Genomic DNA, 15,589 nt, shown 5'->3' on the forward strand with positions numbered 1-15,589 from the left:
TGGCGTGGTCAAACATTCTGAGCCTCGCCCATGGTACAAAAAATAAAGATGATTGATGGCTGGGGCCAAGAGATGTAAAAATGTTAAATCGTGAAAAGGGAAAAAAAACCTATATAAAATTAATGTATGAATTGAGACTTAAACATTTTTTTTTTTAGTTTTTTTTTTTTTTCATGATCTGTGAACAAAATAGTGGGAAAATGCTCCTATCAGGGCACTGCAAAATGCACCGTAATATTTATATATTTTATATATCGGCCATTTTTTAGTTTTCTGAATGTTTCTTCAAATAGCTCACAGTAATGAAACGACCAGTAATGTGTCTTTAAACTGCAATAAATGTGTCACATAAATGAATATCAGTAGGTCCTCAATACACTAAATATATTTTGCTATATCCCACCTCTGGTTAAACGTCCAGTCATATCACCTACATTTGAAGGGAACTTCCAGGCACCATGTCAACTTCATCTGAAAAATGATGGTGGTGAGAGGTCCATTACGCCAGCTAAACTTTAGGGTTTAAAATGTTAACGGATGGTTTAACCCCAGTCTTGAATCCAGTGCTGTTTAGCTCCGCCCCCTCCACTTCAGTTTCTTTTCGATTCTCTGACAGGGGAGCGGATAGGTCAATCCGTAGCCCCCATTCACAAAGCGGCTTAAGAAAAAGCGCTGTTTTTGAATTGAGAGGTTCTGATTGGCTGAATTGAGCGATACTGATTGGCTGAAGTCAATCTATGGTGCCGCTGTCCAAGTCTTCCTGTTATGAGAAGCAGATGAGGAGGGGGCACTGGATTTGAGACTTTTGGGTTCAACCGTTCATTAAAGATTTAATCATTAAACTTAAATTGGCACCAGGGACCTCCTGGCACCATGACCACTTTATTCAGAGGAAGTTATTGTGCCTGGAGTGTTCCTTTAAATTCTTTCTTTTTGGCTGCTGCTAATATTGGGACGTATGCCCCCAATTCTCCAGATTATTGTCTATTTGCAGTATTCTTATTTATTTTCAATCTGTTTATTCCAAAACACAAACAAGCAAAACCAATTTCAGATCTGAGATTGATTTAGTGGGATATCTAAGAAACCCTTAACATTTATATATAATACCAGTAACGAAATTACATATTTCTAATCCAAACATGTTAAATTGAGAAAGAGAAGAACATGCATGCAATCCTGTTAGGGAATGTGCCCCTGTGTGTGGCAATAGTGATATCTAATACTGATAACCGTTATCAGTGATTCCAATTTTGCTCTACCTTCATGCTTAGTACATAATCTCCCTGGAAAACAGATAAGGGCTCTCATTGGTCCCAATAATCCAGAAATTACTTTCATTAATTCAGGACAATCCTGTATTTAGCTTTTTTGATTATTTTTTTTTTTTATTACATTTTTTTTTTACCATGGAATTTTGTAAAATGTTATGGCATAAAATATATGCCAAACAACTTTTTTAATTTTTTTTATTAAATGGTAGAGCTCAAGAAAAATTTAATTATCAAATATCTATTTGATCCTTGACTAGAAATTGGTTTGGCAGTAATAAAATGCTGTCCGATGTAGTCTGACACGAGAGCCTTGTTTCAATGAGTTATCTAGGTTAGAATTATGTAAAAAGTAATGTATATGATTGCATGCTTTATAAAGCAATCCAATTCCCTTGTGCAGTTTTTGTCCCAATTAAACCCATGGCACGTGCAGCTATGTTAAGCTGAGCCTTCACCTGCAGGCCGTTAACATCGCATTCACCCAGCTCTGTAACAAATTATGCTCTACCTGATTCCAAAGGTAATTAAACATTGTTGAATCTGTGTCCGGTATCTGTTCTTTACCAGCTGTAGTTTAGTTACCAGCTCCCCCGTGGGTACCGAGGGGAAAAAATGAGACTGGCTGGATAATGAATGTGTGCTGGGTCCCTCTGATTAAATAAGAGTGGGACAATATTAAAATTAATCAGCTGGCTCCAGTTTTGCCCCCAGGAGGATGGATTGTAACTAACAGTATGTGTGGCTGAGATGTATCCTCGAACCAGCAGATGAACATCCAGGGTCGGATTTACCTTCTCTGTTGTAGCAAGGCCAGTCTCCTCAATGCTCCCTTTTTCATTTATATCTATATCTATCTTGCCAGTCATCGATGAGCAAAGAATATTACATTTTACAAACTGGTTGGTTTTAAGATTAATAAAACCTCTTGTTCCTGGAAGATGAACTGGTTACCAGGATGATTTTGTTTAGTCGTTCGTAATGAGCCATAGAAGGAAAATAGATCGTTTGTATGCCTCGGTCAAACACATAACGAGTGTGAAATTACTAACATGACCAAGCTGGCAGGGCCAGGGCGTCTAGGCTTCAACAGATTGAAACTGGGAAACTGGAGAATTTACTGTGGCTGGCTTGTCTCATCCGAGGAGGCCATTTTTTTTCTTTTTTTTGATCTTGAAATAGATGAATAGCCTGCTCGCTCCATGCCTCAGTAGTTCTCTAAATTAGACCTCTCTTCTGGAGGGGGAGCAAACGCCTATCTCCAGGAGCAGATGGGAGAGTGGGGTATGTTGCTAGGTTATTGTTGACACTCAATGAGTACACTGAAGTAGCTGCAGATGCTGTAATGGGTCCTGGGCTAGTGACGGAGGCCTCTGACCATCTGCTTTTAAGCCCCTACAAAGCGCGTGAGAATTTTAACAATACAGTCACTCATGTCTCTTCTTTCTGGGTTGTAATAGGTGTGACCCACCAAATACAGCTGTAACACGGGGCAGATCTGTGTGACAATAGCTCCCCACAACACTGACACATGCTCTATGGCAACAATTCAAAGCTATCTTTTATACCACAGCACACTGTAGGAGCCATTTTCTGAACGGCTTTGGCCTGTGACCTTTTTAACCTCCTTTAGGCTAAATGAACGATTCGGTGGTGGGCTGCTGTGGGTTCTGTTGAGTGACGCAATGAATGCAGTAGAGATTGATAATGGGGGAGTGGGCAGCGATGGGCTGGGAGTGCGCACAGCTGATGAGATTAAGATTACTAGAGGGACAAATCGCACTCGAGTGAACAGGTGTCACTGACTTGTCTCAGTCGCTCATAAAACACATTTATTAACTACTTACTACCCAGAAGGCTCCAGTGTCCCACATTCTGTGTGTTTTATAAAGACGTATTAGATGATCTATTATGGACACATGGTATCATTATAAACACAGAGGGATAATATAAACATGTTATTATGCTTATTGAGATGTTTTTGTTTAGTTTTTTTTTTTTTTTTTTTTTACTTATTAAAATATTGGTGTGTATAGATGTCAATGGCCAATTCACTATCTGGGTGCATTCAAAGTCAATTGCAAATTAAGGGCCAAAGTCCCTGAACTGAACGCGTATTTTTTTATTTTTTTTTTATTAATGTAGAAATATTTTGTCTTTTGTTGCAGCTTTGGAAGAGTGTAGATGGAGAAGAATATGAAGCAGAAGGTAAGCAAAGTCATGGAAGAATTAAATACGTAGTAAAGACTGTAAACGCGGCACATTCTCTGGTGTCCGAGAAATAAAAGGTTAAGTAGATCCCATAACTCGTGGACAAGCTATTGTGAACTTCGTAAAACATGGCGAGTGATTACATTGTAGTTATACCAGATCCAGCATATATACTTCAGGGTTACAGGTTTATTGCTGCAGAACTTTCAAACTGATTTTCTGAATCGTATGTCTATAAATGCAGCTGTGATCTCACCGCTGAGACCAGGTAGCATTACTGACAAATAGTCTCCAAACACAGTTCTTCTGAGTTACTGTAGGCAAGGAAGCCAATGTGTTTGGATTGCACAAGGCTGATGGGTAGGGCTGGAAAATTCCACTGGGGTTTATCTAGAAAAGCAGATTAACGCGTAAGGTTGGGACTGGACATCCCACATCACGTTCAGCTGAACTCGCCTGCATCCTTGCAGTGCTAACCAGCCCGACACAACATATAAATTGAATACAGGATTCCTTTTACAAAAAAAATCCCACTACTTATCTGAGCCATGGGTGGCTGTTATTAAAGATGTCTGCCAATGGTTTGTAAAGCCACATGCTTCCATTTGCTTTCCTATCGGTTATTTTTGTATTCCAACCTAGCTCAATCCAATGGCACCACACTTTGAAGCATTTCATGTATTTTTGTAGAAATTCATCCTCCCCCTCCCCCTTTCTTTTAAGACTGATTTCCCTTTTTATGCTTTTTATTTTGTGAGTAAAAATTGAAAATATATTTTAAAGGAAAAACAAAAATTATGCTAGTCTAGAAAATGAAGTCAGTTGTGCTGGTGAAAATCCAGATAGCAAGTGGTAAAGATTTTGTTTTTGCCTTCCCTCCTGTGTCTTTTCGGGCCGGTGGAGACACATTAAGTAATAGACTGGTTAAATCTAATGTGTAAGGTGTAATAATTCCTTAATAAAATAGACGGCATCCAGCCAGCAGCCATTGACTGTGTCCGTTAGAGGAGCATAATACAGGCAGGGATCAGTCTCCATGCAGCGCTGGTTATTTTGTTACAATAATACTATAAGGAGATTAACTTTTCAAGTGTGCTCTGTTTGTAAGTGTCGTGTGTTGCCTGGATATAAAAGTAATTACCTGGGCAGACTCGCTCTCTCTGTGACTTGTGGGATATCAATTGCTAACTGAATATAGAATACAAAAAATTTCATCCTGATAATCCGGACTTTATGGCAAGTACATGTGTTGGTGTTTATTCTCTAAATCAAAAAATATTTAAATTTGACGATAGATTTGTACATTTTTGTCTAAAAACAGAAAAATAGTGAACAGGGGTCTTATTTCAATCTCCGACATTTTGGTCTAAAATCTGCAATTCACTTGTCAGTTGTGTATATTTCCCAGTTCAGTGAATTATCCTGCCAGGGTTATTTACTATGTGAGAATTCAAAGTGTAGGCCCAAATAGCCAGATTGAGCATAGAATTGACATAGAGCATTTTTTGGCCTAACGTTTGAAATCCACTTTGAATTCCCCGAAGATATCACTTGAGTGAATAAGCTGGTGTATGAACAAGACTTCACTAGAAGCTTAGGGACATTATGGAACATTATTTACAAATCTATACATTCAGTACTGAACTATAGACCACTGGACGCGGCGGCAGCTTTCGTTCGAACACTTTTGTGTTGTTTACTGTAACTTTGCTTTGCTTGTTTGTTTGTTGTGCACTTCTAAGTGATATGCATGTGTTTTTCATCAGGTCAGTTACGGTTCTGGAACCCCGATGACCTCAATGCCTCGCAGAATGTCCTGTCTCCAGCGCAAGACTGGGTGGAGGAGAAGTTGCAGTTGGTCTGTGAAGACCTTGGGATTAGCAGAGATGGTCACTTAAACCGCAAGAAGCTCGTCTCTATTTGTGAGCAGTATGGCTTCCAGAATATAGATAAAGAGGTAACATGGCCAAACAAAGCTCTCTGTAACACAGCTCATATGTAGCTTCGAGAGTTATCTAGAAATATTCTAGAGTATAAAGTAAATTCATCAGAACTGCGATCTGCTCTCTGTAGTCCCTTGTTTTTTAATACAATGTGCTTGTTGTTCATTATCTAGCTCTTCACAAGACTACCAAATCTTGGGTTTAGTTTATATTTGGCAGAGTTATTGCATGGTAGAGGTAGGAACAGTCCCTCCAACAGAAATTTCCCCTGTTCCCCCAAGTCATGGAAGACTAAATATAATGGTAAAGATGAGTTGGCAAAAGGCAGGTATGTTGATGCAAAATTAAAGGATTTTTATAGTTCTGCAGGAATTCAGCTGATGGTTTAAGGGTTTTTAAACCAGATATAAAAGCATTTCAATGTTTTGAATATCAAAAAACAAAACAAAAAAACCCACCTTTTTGCAATGGGTAAGTTACAGGACTATAACAATGAAAGAAGTGGTCGTGTTGCCCCGTTCTAAAACCTCCTCTGGCTTTAGCCGATATCAAAACGTGATAACCATTACCTCAAAACTGCGTCTCATGCCAGTCCTCAATACCATCCTTTAACCCCTGCTGTAATATATCCTTCACCTCGGTCCTAACATTTTATTCCACCCTACTCCACCTTGTGTCTCTCCCCATTTTCCTGATAAGACCCCTTTCATCTCTCTCTGCCTATCTCCCTAAACCTTCTTTGTCTCTCTCCTCATCTCCCCTAAGCCCTAATACTAATTACCCATCCGTACTGTTGTTGATAGGAACGTGCTTAAGTGACGCGGTTTTGATTAATATAAGATGATGAAAACAACAGTATTCCATCGTGGGATAAAAAAACTCTACATCTGGGGCTTCAGCTCCTAAAGCCAACCCCTAATAACACCTATATACATGAGATTCTTTTAATGGCAAGGTGGATTTTATACTCCATTTAAACACGGTTGATGTAAAGTCATGCATGGAGTTTAGTTTTTAGAGCGCTTTTTGTCCAGGCAAATTATTTGATCTTTATGCCACAAAGTGCTTTGAACATGTAAAAATAATCTTGGGCATTACCTGATATAAGGATGTATTGATCTTTTCATATGGAATTTCCATTACAAAGAATGACTGTTCTATCTAAGAATTAGTAAGGTTAGTGGTGCATGGTATATTATGGTGATTACTGAATTACAGTGTAGCATTATCTAGCATTGTATGATGTCTGCATATTCTTTTTTGTTTATTGCTCACCTCCGCCCCCTAGTGAGGAGACCTTTCCTTGTAGATAATCTTTTGTTGGGAACAGAATTGAATTTGTTTGGGCTTAACAGGGTTACATTGAAATTTCGCATAAATTCTAAAATATTTCTAACCAAGTACCCTTATATCCGCAAACAAATATGCAGTTTCTACAAGCTTTCCCAATTTAAGGACAATGTTAACCCTGATTTTTTTTTTTTTTTTATATATAACTGTATTCCACTGTAAGAGGGTCAATTCCTAGACTCTTTCTCCACCTGTTGTGCAACTTCCATTTCAGTGGCATTCTAAAAAAAAGTTGTTCCTTCTAATGTAATGTTACAGGCCCTAGAAGATGTCTTTCAAAACATAGACCAGGATGACACCATGAGCCTCCAGGAGTTTATCAGCAAAGTGTGCAAAAATACCAAAACTTTAACCCCTTCTTCCTCTACCCCATACCGACACTTGAAGAGGCACCTATCAATGCCGGTAAGGTATAAAGATACTTATGAGCTAACCATTATTGTTAAATCCATGGAATTTATTATTTCTGTTGAAATTTGGTGCTGAATCTAGAATGTGTTTAGGGCATTCCATATTACTTCATACAGTAACGGGTGCACTGGGAAACCAGGTTCTCTGCATATTTAATTTAATCTACCAAATCAGTAAAACCATATAATTCAAACACTTGGCACATTAGTTGCTACCATTATATTTGTTTAAAAAGTGGGGTTCTTAGACCCTTAAATGCAATTCAATGTGCCGTATGTATTTATTACTTTGAATTCATTTTGATAATAGAAAATTTAATTTGTGAAATTTTCCTTGAAAGGACCCTATTGGTGAAGGTCCGTCGTTATCTGTTTTTGTCTGTAATTTTTATTCTTGCTATTTTTATATGCGTTGAGTAAATTTAGTCAAAAAGCACTCCATATTCTTGTTCTTTGTAAACTATGTGGTATAATCCAACAATAAGAGAGTATCTGATTATTTATCTTTGAAATGTAGTATTTTCTCTGTTTAATTTAAGTCCTATGATGAAAGTGGAAGGCGAACTCTTACACCCTCGGCCATGACTGGATCAATTGGTTTCCGCCTGTTCTCCAAGCTTGATGATGGGACTGGGTATGGCTCAGTGGAAGATATTATCGATCTGTGGCATGAAGATGGTGTGGAGAACAGCCACGCAATCCTCAAGGTACAGTGCCTGTATATGTTCATCCAATTATAGACTGTATCTTGTCCTCTGAGACCACTCTTTTAATGCTCATTTTTGGAAATGATCATTTATAGTGTTCTGATCAAATTATCATCTGACATTAAGGACAGTGGGTGCCATGTCCACATTGGATGCTAAAATAATCCCATCCTACTGAAACTGACAAAGGCATTGCTCCTTTAGTCTCTTCTTCCATATTTGCTCTGAAACGTTCAGCTAATTTTGTGATTACCGTATATACTCGAGTATAAGCCGACCCGAATATAAGCCGAGGCCCCTAATTTTACCCCAAAAAACTGGGAAAACTTATTGACTCGAGTATAAGACTAGGGTGGGAAATGCAGCAGCTGCTGGTAAATTTCTAAATAAAATTAGATCCTTAAAAAATTATATTAATTGAATATTTATTTACAGTGTGTGTATATAATGAATGCAGTGTGTGTATGAGAATGCAGTGTGTGTGTATGAGAATGCAGTGTGTGTGTATGAGAATGCAGTGTGTATATGAGTGCAGTGTGTGTATATGAATGCAGTGTGTGTGTATGAGAATGCTGTGTGTATGAGAATGCTGTGTGTATGAGAATGCTGTGTGTATGAGAATGCTGTGTGTATGAGAATGCTGTGTGTATGAGTGCAGTGTGTGTGTATGAGAATGCTGTGTATGAGTGCAGTGTGTGTATGAGTGCAGTGTGTGTATGAATGCTGTGTGTGTGTGTATGAATGCTGTGTGTGTGTGTATGAATGCTGTGTGTGTGTATGAATGCTGTGTGTGTGTATGAATGCTGTGTGTGTGTATGAATGCTGTGTGTATGAGTGCAGTGTGTGTGTATGAGTGCAGTGTGTGTGTATGAATGCAGTGTGTGTGTATGAGTGCAGTGTGTGTATGTGTGTGTGTAATGCAGAGTGTGATGCAGAGCCTTGGTGGGGGGTGGGCATTTTTTATTTTTTAATTATTATTTTAATATTTTTTTGTTTGTTTCATTACATTTTTTTATTTTATTATTTTTATTTTATTCTTTTTTTATTTTTATTTTTTTATTATTATTAATATATATATATTTTTTGTCCCCCCTCCCTGCTTGCTAGCTGGCCAGGGAGGGGGGCTCTCCTTCCCTGGTGGTCCAGTGGATGGGCACTGTGTAGAAGGGGGCTGTGGGGGCTGCAGAGAGATGTTACTTACCTTTCCTGCAGCTCCTGTCAGCTCTCTCCTCCTCCGCCGGTCCGTTCAGCACCTCGGTCAGCTCGCGAGATTTACACTGTGAGCTGACAGAAGAGCTGAACGGACCGGCGGAGGAGGAGAGAGCTGACAGGAGCTGCAGGAAAGGTAAGTAACATCTCTCTGCAGCCCCCACAGCCCCCATTGTCTGTATTATGGCAATGCAAATTGCCATAATACAGACTGACTCGAGTATAAGCCGAGTTGGGGTTTTTCAGCACAAAAAATGTGCTGAAAAACTCTGCTTATACTCGAGTATATACGGTATATTGATAATTAATACAGAAATTGCACACCTGGGCATAAAAATAAAAAATAAATAATAGAACGTTTATATTAGGGGGAAAAATGTCCAATGCAGGTTTTCTGAAGTGGTGTCTATAAAATGCCACTTAATATGTAGATTTTATTGTACCATTAATCCTTGCTTGATTCCATACAATATTATCAGAATCCTGCTGTGTCCTCCTGGGTAAAAATGCACTAAGCTCAGATTTGGAGGTGGAATCTCTCATGTGGAACGTGTAGAGAATAACACCGTGCATGGTAATCACCAGCTTGATTTTGCTACATGCACGAATAATTCTATATTCATGACAAGAAGCAATGATGAGCCCCATTAGCATATGGCACCGCCATTAATCTCTCTGTGCGTCAGAAGCATAAAGTCATAAAAGCAATTTCATAATCTTTCATTTATAAAGTGTTAATTCTACCTTAACGAATCTACAGTATGTTAATGAAACTGAATAATGTACTCTAGGAAAGCATGTACGGTAATTGTTTTTTGAAATATGCACAAATTCGTTCGTCCAATAGTTTGAGATGCGAAAAGCCTCTTCTGTATGTATGTTACACAGAGATAAGCAGGTGTACACCTAAGTACCAATCTCTCTGTTGTTTTTTCACTATTATGCTTGATTTTGGTATGTTCTAATGAAAATAATTACATAGATGGCTGCACATGTGCAGTTTCCTTTTTTTTTTTTTTTTTTTTAATGTTCTAATATTCACCATGTTGGAGCCACATCCTAGCTTGGCGCCTGACCTGGGTGTTCAATTCTGTTGTAATGTCCTCTGTGCATAGTTCAATGTTTGAGTTTTCTCTTAAGTAGATCTGGTGGATGCAATCAATTGTTGTTGTCACTTATTCTGCCTCTCACATGCACCCTGTCTTGCAGGCTCTGGACTTTAATTTGGAAGGGAAAATCAATCTCACTGAGCTAACTATGACTCTGGAAAATGAGCTTCTGATGACCAAGAATGAGGTGTACCAGGCAGCCTTGACCAGCTTCCGTTCTGAGATCCGCCACCTGCTGTAAGCCCATGTCCTGTTCTATTTGTTCTAAGCCGGGGGTACGAAATTTATGGCAGTCCAGATCCTCTAACAGCCAACTCCTGGACGAGCCACTAGTTTTACCAGTCTTTATAGTTGGGTCATCTACAAAAAGTTGGCGGTCATTTAGTGATCAACTCTGGTATATACTATATTTTGATGGAGAACAGAAATTGAATCCAAACATCTTAAGCCACTTTATATTGTAATTTCTTATTAATCCAGGATTTTCCATCTCTGCACCTCTCCTCTCACCTTTAATTTTTGTTTCAACCAATTCAATTAATCACCTTTGGTTTGTGAGCCCACAGGCAAAGCCTTTATAAGCTCTTAGAATAAATGAAGGTCCACAAAACGTTTTGATATTCTTGGGCATCCACATGATGGGACAAGAAGAGGTGCTTGGATCATTTTACTCAATTTTATTAATTCAACAGTTCTGAGAGTCTGTTCCTCAACGAATGTTCCCATAGCTCATTGGTTTGTTTGAGACCCACCAATCATGTTGTCCTATAAAATGCAAACGTTGCCTCTAGCTAGAAATAGCGATACACATATACTTTCAATACTGTTCGATATGTAAGAATACTCTCAGGGAGCGCATTATGTTTATGTAGTGTATAGTGTGTAAGAAATCAAACTGGGATGAGATGTTTATTTGTATTCAAATACTTTGTTATAGATTCCGTGCAGGGAATGTTTTTCCAAGTAAACATGTAATATAGGTTTACATTAAATATACCTCACTTTGTTATCCACCTATTTACATTCCTTCCTCAATAGGGAAAGTGCGGAACAAGCTGCCAGAGAAAAAGAAAAGTTGCGTTCAGATTTGGAGAGAAATGAAAGGTTTAAAAGCCTGATGGCATCGGAGGTAGATGATCATCATGCGGCAATCGAGCGTCGAAATGAATACAATCTTCGGTAGGTTCAGTAGTTTACAAGATGGAACTTTATCGTTGTTTGTGACATTCCATGGTAAGACCGACACTGGTAACTTTTGGTCCCACATCCATTGTGGACTACATATAATATAATAATCAGCCATATTCTATGGCTTCCATTTGGTTTAACTGTTGAGAAGGGCTGATTTTTATTCCTTGATTTACTGCGGGAAAGCTTGAGTGTTGGGGTGCAGTATTCCTTAGACACTTCTGGCCAGGGTAAAGTTTAATTTGTTGAAAGATCGGCTCTGACATTTTATCCAATCTTGCTGAAAATCACTTCACTAATTTTATTATTGTATTACCAAGTAACACACGTTCATAGATTTTGAAAAGTGCAATAAAAACTAGCACTAGCAAATAACAGCATTTTGGCCAATATTTGTATTCTGAGTTACTAAAACGGAGGATCTCTTCTCCTATAGCCACTCTATAATATTCATTAAATTAGCCATAAACTGTGTTAATTCCTAATATTTTAGGCCATGATCAGCTGAACTGAAAAATTAACAGACCTGGAATATTGTTGGTAATTTAACCTAAAAAATGTAATTCACTTTGAACTCCTGTCAATTGATATTTTCTTGAATAACTCTGAACATAAATGTAATGTTGTGTTCATTTAAATTCCAATTACTTTAAAATTCACAGTATGTATTTGAAATTATTGGGATATGAATAGTTTTAGTGGTCCATGTTCTATCAATATGTTCCCCCAAAACAACTGTTCAACTCCTAAACTTGCTGTTGCTGCTCTGACCATGGCATGGAGGGAGGTCCTCTGAGTGGTGACGGTTGAGTTTATCCTCCTAACTATCTATTGGCTGTGTCCACTTTGCTCTTAATAGTAAGCTTGATGACGAATATAAGGAGAGAACCTCCGTCTTGAGAAATGAACTGAGAAAGGAGAGAGAGCAAATCCTCCAGCAAACCAGCCGGCAGCGACAGGAACTGGAGCAAGAACTAGACAAGGTGAAAACCGAAGAGAATATCCTTCGAGATCGTCTGATGTTATCTTTAAAGGTGAGTGAGTAGAAGAAGTTGTACTGGGGTGGGGGAGAGGTGGGATGGGAATAGCATATACATTTATTATAACCTGTAAGATCCCTTTGTAGTGGTGTATCTCTTATGCCTATATAATATTTCCTTTGCTTCCCTTTTTTATTTTGTTTTTATTTTAATGTTATTTGTTTTTTCTTGCTGTTACTTTCTTGCTTTTATTCCTGAATAATAATTTTTGGGTCACAATATTGTCTTCCTCCTTCCCCCCCCTTGTCTGTCCCTTCTTATTTTTTAGTGTGAACACTAAAGGGTGGCACACTAAATCACTTTTTTTTTTTCTGTTCCATTTAAAAGTGGTTGTCGTGTGGTTGTAACTGGTGGTTAGGTGGCATCTTGGGTAGAACTAAATCATGCTGCGGCACTTGGTCTAGACTTGGTTAGCATGGTCAGTACTGAGCCCTGACGGATTATGGAAAGCCTGATGCTAGACCTACTGTACTTGCCAGATCTTGCATTTTGAACTCTTGTCAATAAACCGTTTTCAGGAGAGCAGCCGCTTAGAGAATGAATTGCTGGAAACCTCAGAGAAGCTACTTGAATATGAAACTCTTACGTGTAAACTTCAGAAAAGCCTGGATAATATACTGCGGGAAAAGGTTGGTGGAAAAGTTTGTACCCTAGTGTAAGCAACTTTTAGAAAGGCTGAACTTGAAGGACATACGTCTTTTATTTTTACATTTTTTTTAACCAATATGTGTAACCTTTACTTCTCCAATGCGCGTTCGTAAAATTGTCAAATTTTGAGAATTTTTACAAAATCTTCTGTAGTAAGTGTGATAATGTGAATACTGTGCAAAGCTGGAATCTGACATAGCATGTTGGCACCAGATAGCCAGTGGCAATCCAACCTCCCATGTCCTCCCCTTAATCTGCCCTCTCTCCCCCTCCGACGGGGGAATAATGTCAATGGGGGAAACTGGAATGGAGGTTTGTTTTAGCGGTTCTCTTTATATTTTTAAAGTTTCTTTAACAAATGTGTAGAGCTGTAAACGCAAAATAAGAAAGACATTTTATATTGGCATAGATGACCAGATTTTGGTGCTAATGGGGTTATATATAGGAATATATATATATATATATATATATATATATATATATATATATATATATATATATATATATATATATATATATATAATTTCCTTTGTCTCTAAGCCTAAACATTGCATCTGTTGGGCAGACTAGATGGGCCGAATGGTTCTTACCTGCCGTCACATTCTGTTTCTCTGTTACAGTTTGGTGACCTGGACCCAAGTTGTATTGAGTTCTTTCGCCAAGAAGAGAAATTGTCACAAATGAGGAATGAGTTTGAACGGCAGCGCAGGGTGAGTGAAATGCGTGACATTCTGACTCTTAATCTTATCCATGGGAATTTTTTTTTTGTATTTTTTTAATTTTTATTTTTCTTTCAGGAGCTGCAAGATCGTATTGATGAACTGCAACTGGAGCTTGAAGAGTATCGATTGCAGGGTGTTAGAGGATTCCGGTCGTCCTTAAAGAATTCCTTGTCTTTCGAAATGGACAGCAAAAATGTTGTGGAGTGTGACCAAGGTAACAAGTTATTACAGTGAAAAAACACATTGTTATTGTCTCCCATCTACTGTGTGTCAGCCTCCTTAAACTGGCATGTTAACCTGACCAAAAGATTTATTATCATTATATTTATTTAAAGGGCAATAAATATTTATGGAGATTATGTGAAAAATTTTTAAACTTGTTACCATCAAGAGAATGTTTGCAAACTTGGCGTTACTTAAAATCTGTATAGCAGGGCTCAAAATGTCCACTAGCCCACTAGCCATTAACCTTAGAGAGTAAAAAGCTAGCCCCGATGAGTGGAAATTCAACCCTCGGAAATGTTGACCCACTCCCACTACTTTTCAGGATCCTATGGGTTGTTTGATAACAGCAGCTTACTGTAACAGTTTATGTAAATTCTCTGTGACTAGATTTTACATTTGGTACTAAAGGATTAGATTTTCATCCAGAACTGGAAATGTATATTTTCTGACTTCCATAGCTGTAAAAACAACTAATATGGATTCCACAAGTAGCTGTGTAAGGCACGTTCACCTCTAGTGAGTACTCGCATACTACAATAGTTTGAAATGGCAAGAGATCCCGTTACAGAACGTTTGCCGCAGCAAGCTACTTTAAGTCTGGGCTAGGAATGTTGTGAGACCCTTTGTATAGGATTGTGATGATCCTAAGCAGACAATAAAATATATAAATTATTAATCAGACCAGTTTTAATCTCAAACAGTAATTTGCATAAAAAGTCTAAATGTCTGCGATAATTAAAAAGTAAAGCAAGGAATTCTTTTATCTGAACCACAAATTCGATAGTGGCTGTAGGACATTTCCATAGTCCTGTCCCTACAATCTCTTCTGTCCTGCAAAGCTAGTGTACTGGCTTCTGGTGGGTGACCTCGCTCCTAAAGCTTGTCCTCTTTTCTCACCTAGGCATTGGCGCAGAGGAGTGTCCACCTTTAAACATGAGCATAGAGGCGGAAATGGCAATTGAACAGATGCGGGAGCAACATCAAAGAGAAGTGGAGAACCTCACCATGGAACTGGAATCCAAAGTAAGAACTGCATGTTTCTGTCATAAAAGCCACTGCACATTTACCTACAGAACTATAAAAAAAAATTGGGTAATAAACATTGCATTAAAAAAAATAACAAAAAAACCCAAAAGATATGCAAAGTATCAAACCGTAACAAAGGTGGTGAATGAAAGAAACTTTGAATACAAAATGAAACCAATACCAGCTCCTGCCTAAAAGACATTCAAATCTTTAATGGCCATGCAGCCATATTTTTGTTATTTTATATACTTTTGAAATGTCCTGCAGCCATGGTGCCAAACTCTGGTTGTAAGATACTCCCTTACCATAACATGGCAGAATTCTCTCCAATGTTCCACTATAACTAATCTGGAAACTGGATGGATCAATCGACTTATTTGAATTGCTAGTGCGATAGGAGTGGGTTTAAAGAAATGTTATGCAGGTTTTTGGCCACAGCCATCATGAATGGCATTCTCCTCTGTTACGAAGGGAAATACACATTGTTCCACTTCAGTCATTGTCTGCTACAATCTATGTATTCCTCCAGG

General features: G+C 38.2%; 1 protein-coding gene across 5 annotated transcripts in view; it reads left to right on the forward strand.

The window, feature by feature from the left end:
- The window catches only part of NIN (ninein), a 75,078-nt gene that overhangs the window by 32,187 nt on the left and 27,302 nt on the right, over positions 1-15,589 (forward strand). For all 5 annotated transcript variants that reach the window (XM_063440360.1, XM_063440362.1, XM_063440363.1 and 2 more), the window contains exons 5-15: positions 3,440-3,479; positions 5,249-5,439; positions 7,034-7,180; positions 7,725-7,892; positions 10,311-10,447; positions 11,249-11,389; positions 12,258-12,432; positions 12,957-13,067; positions 13,707-13,796; positions 13,884-14,022; positions 14,935-15,056. In XM_063440360.1, the coding sequence (XP_063296430.1) occupies positions 3,440-3,479; positions 5,249-5,439; positions 7,034-7,180; positions 7,725-7,892; positions 10,311-10,447; positions 11,249-11,389; positions 12,258-12,432; positions 12,957-13,067; positions 13,707-13,796; positions 13,884-14,022; positions 14,935-15,056 (1,461 nt within the window). The remainder of the gene's footprint in view (positions 1-3,439; positions 3,480-5,248; positions 5,440-7,033; positions 7,181-7,724; positions 7,893-10,310; positions 10,448-11,248; positions 11,390-12,257; positions 12,433-12,956; positions 13,068-13,706; positions 13,797-13,883; positions 14,023-14,934; positions 15,057-15,589) is intronic.

Source organism: Pelobates fuscus, chromosome 13 (assembly GCF_036172605.1).
Source record: "Pelobates fuscus isolate aPelFus1 chromosome 13, aPelFus1.pri, whole genome shotgun sequence".
Classification (NCBI taxonomy): Eukaryota; Metazoa; Chordata; class Amphibia; order Anura; family Pelobatidae; genus Pelobates; species Pelobates fuscus.